The sequence below is a fragment of the Macrobrachium rosenbergii genome, chromosome 3, assembly GCF_040412425.1.
Source record: "Macrobrachium rosenbergii isolate ZJJX-2024 chromosome 3, ASM4041242v1, whole genome shotgun sequence".
Lineage (NCBI taxonomy): Eukaryota > Metazoa > Arthropoda > Malacostraca > Decapoda > Palaemonidae > Macrobrachium > Macrobrachium rosenbergii.
Genome location: NC_089743.1, coordinates 35,291,477 through 35,293,976, shown reverse-complemented (window position 1 = coordinate 35,293,976; position 2,500 = coordinate 35,291,477). Strand labels below are relative to the sequence as shown.

General features: G+C 37.0%; 1 protein-coding gene across 1 annotated transcript in view; it reads right to left on the bottom strand.

Annotated features, from left to right (window-relative positions):
• Positions 1-2,500, bottom strand: part of LOC136850820 (RNA-binding protein 25-like) — a 71,879-nt gene that overhangs the window by 29,548 nt on the left and 39,831 nt on the right. Inside the window, exon 5 of the mRNA XM_067124843.1 lies at positions 1,603-1,683. Within this exon, the coding sequence (XP_066980944.1) occupies positions 1,603-1,683 (81 nt within the window). The remainder of the gene's footprint in view (positions 1-1,602; positions 1,684-2,500) is intronic.

Sequence of the window (2,500 nt, the reverse complement as noted above, 5' to 3'; positions counted from 1 at the left end):
ATATATATGATTTGTTAAGTTAATTACCCTTAAAATTACAGCAAAACTTCGATCTCAGACAGGTTTGAACTACAAGACACTCAGAGTTACAAGCGCACAACATTATTGACCTCTTTCCAGGAAAGAAAAAAATATACATTTTCTCTTACTGGGAGATCTGTACTACATTTTATGTGCTCACCTGCAGTCAGCCATAAGTATACTTTCACATATATTATGTTGAAAAGTGGTTTACAAAGTCAGCTCCTAAAAGCGAGCTCTGCGTGGAGGTACACTGAAGACACAGTAGGTAGGCACATGCATGCATTGACTCTCAGCTGGAGAAAAATTAAAATTAAAGTTCTGTTGTGGCATCGTCAGCAATACTATGAGCTTCTACTTCACAGCGTCTTAGATGTAAGTTCAAACTTGCTTGAGAGCTGATATTTCTTCCCTCACTGAGTTACCAGTGTATGTGTGTGTGTGTGTGTGAGAGAGAGAGAGAGAGAGAGAGAGAGAGAGAGAGAGAGAGAAATTTGTTAATGTTGCTTGCAGTTTCTTTCTTTCTTTATTTATTTATTTACTTCACTCCTCAGCTGAAAACCCTTATGGACAGAGTCAACAGACTTATATGAGCCCAAGAAAGTTCCAAAGGGAAATCAAACTGCATGGAGACACAAGTTAAAGGAAAAGGTTCCCGTAGGGGGGTAGTGCCGTCAGTGCACCACATGCGATGCACTGTAGACATTACTTAAGGTTCTTTGCAGCGTCCCTTCGGCCTCTAGCTGCAACCCTATTATTCCTATTATACTGTACCTCCGTTCATATTCTCTTTCTTCCATCTTACTTTCCACAATCTCCTAACAATTGATTCGTAGTGCAACTGCGAGGTTTTCCTCCTGTTACACCTTTCATTCCTTTTATTGTAACTCCTTTCATATTATCTTTCTTTCACCTTACTTTCCACAATCTCCTAATAACTGAATCATAGTGCAACTGCGTGGTTTTCCTCCCGCTACACCTTTCATGCCTTTCTACTGTTAATTTCCCTTTCAGCGCTGAATGGCCTGAGAGGTCCCAGCGCTTGGCCTTTGAGTAAAGAAGGAATAAGGAAAAATAAGACAGATACCAGGAGACGTCAGCAGGAAGCAGGAATGAATTTGCTCCTCTCTGAAATATATGAATATCAGAAAACTGTAGAACTGCCATAGGTAAATTATGCCACGTTTTAGCTGAAATGAATAAGCTGAGAAATTCTTGGTATCGGAAGAGCGTCCATCCCAAGATTATCTGAAGTAGTTACTTAAAGGCTTTCCATTAGAGAATTTAGGCTTTTGTTGGCCTGGTAACTCAGGGTAATTTATTAATAACATAAACATAACTCCGCGTTAGTGTTGTCATGTGACTGCCATCTTGGAAAAAACATTTTCATTGCTCCCACCTGCTTTGTTTGCAGTGTTAGTTAGATTAAAGGTTAAACTCACTCTTCAACCCTGTGATAACAAAGGCCCTCTCTCTCTCTCTCTCTCTCTCTCTCTCTCTCTCTCTCTCTCTCTCTATTATTTTGAGATAATCAACAATAAAACACATGTATAGATAGTTTAAGTCTGGGTGGCAACATACCTGTTTCTCTCTCTCTCTCTCTCTCTCTCTCTCTCTCTCTCTCTCTCTCTCTCTCTCTCTCTCTCTCTCTGGTAGTATTATCTGAGTTATGAGAGCAATTTCAGGACTAAATAACCTCTTTTTAATACTCGACGTTAATATACGAACTCTGTTTATCACCGGTTTCATATATGCAAAACTGCCTTAAGCCTCTCTCTCTCTCTCTCTCTCTCTCTCTCTCTCTCTCTCTCTCTCTCTCTCTCTCTCTCTCTCTCTTGTGGTTTAAATAGGATTTGTTGTTATTTTCAGAACTATGACCAAAGAACGAAAATTTAACGAATTATTTAGTGTAGTTAATTTCAAATTAGAGGACAGTTTACAGTTAAATTTCATAGTTTACAATTAAATTTAACAATTTACAATTAAATATCACTATTTATAATTAAATTTCACAATTTAAAATTAAATTTCACAATTCACAATTAAATTTCACATTCACAATTAAATCTCACTCTTTACAATGAAATTTCACAATTTATAATTAAATTTCACAGTTTACAATTAAATTTCACAATTTACATTTAAAATTCCCAATTTACATTTAAATTTGCAATGAAATTTCACAACTTGGCACCGATAATTTCGGAAACAGTGTAGTACCTAAATTTGATTTACTTGGAAAATTCAAATCGAGCGTAAGTGAAATATAAAAAAAGTAGGCTTCTGTAAGACCCCAGAGCTACCGTGATTAGGGAGGCTGTGGATGAGTGGAGACTTGTGGAAGACAAAGCAAGGGATAGACGTGATAAGAGAAATAAAAAAATAAACAAGAATCATTAACCCACCGTTGGTGATATTTTAAAAAACACTGAAGAGACAGAAAGATCTTGCTTTCCTCAACCCTCTCCCAACAATAGAT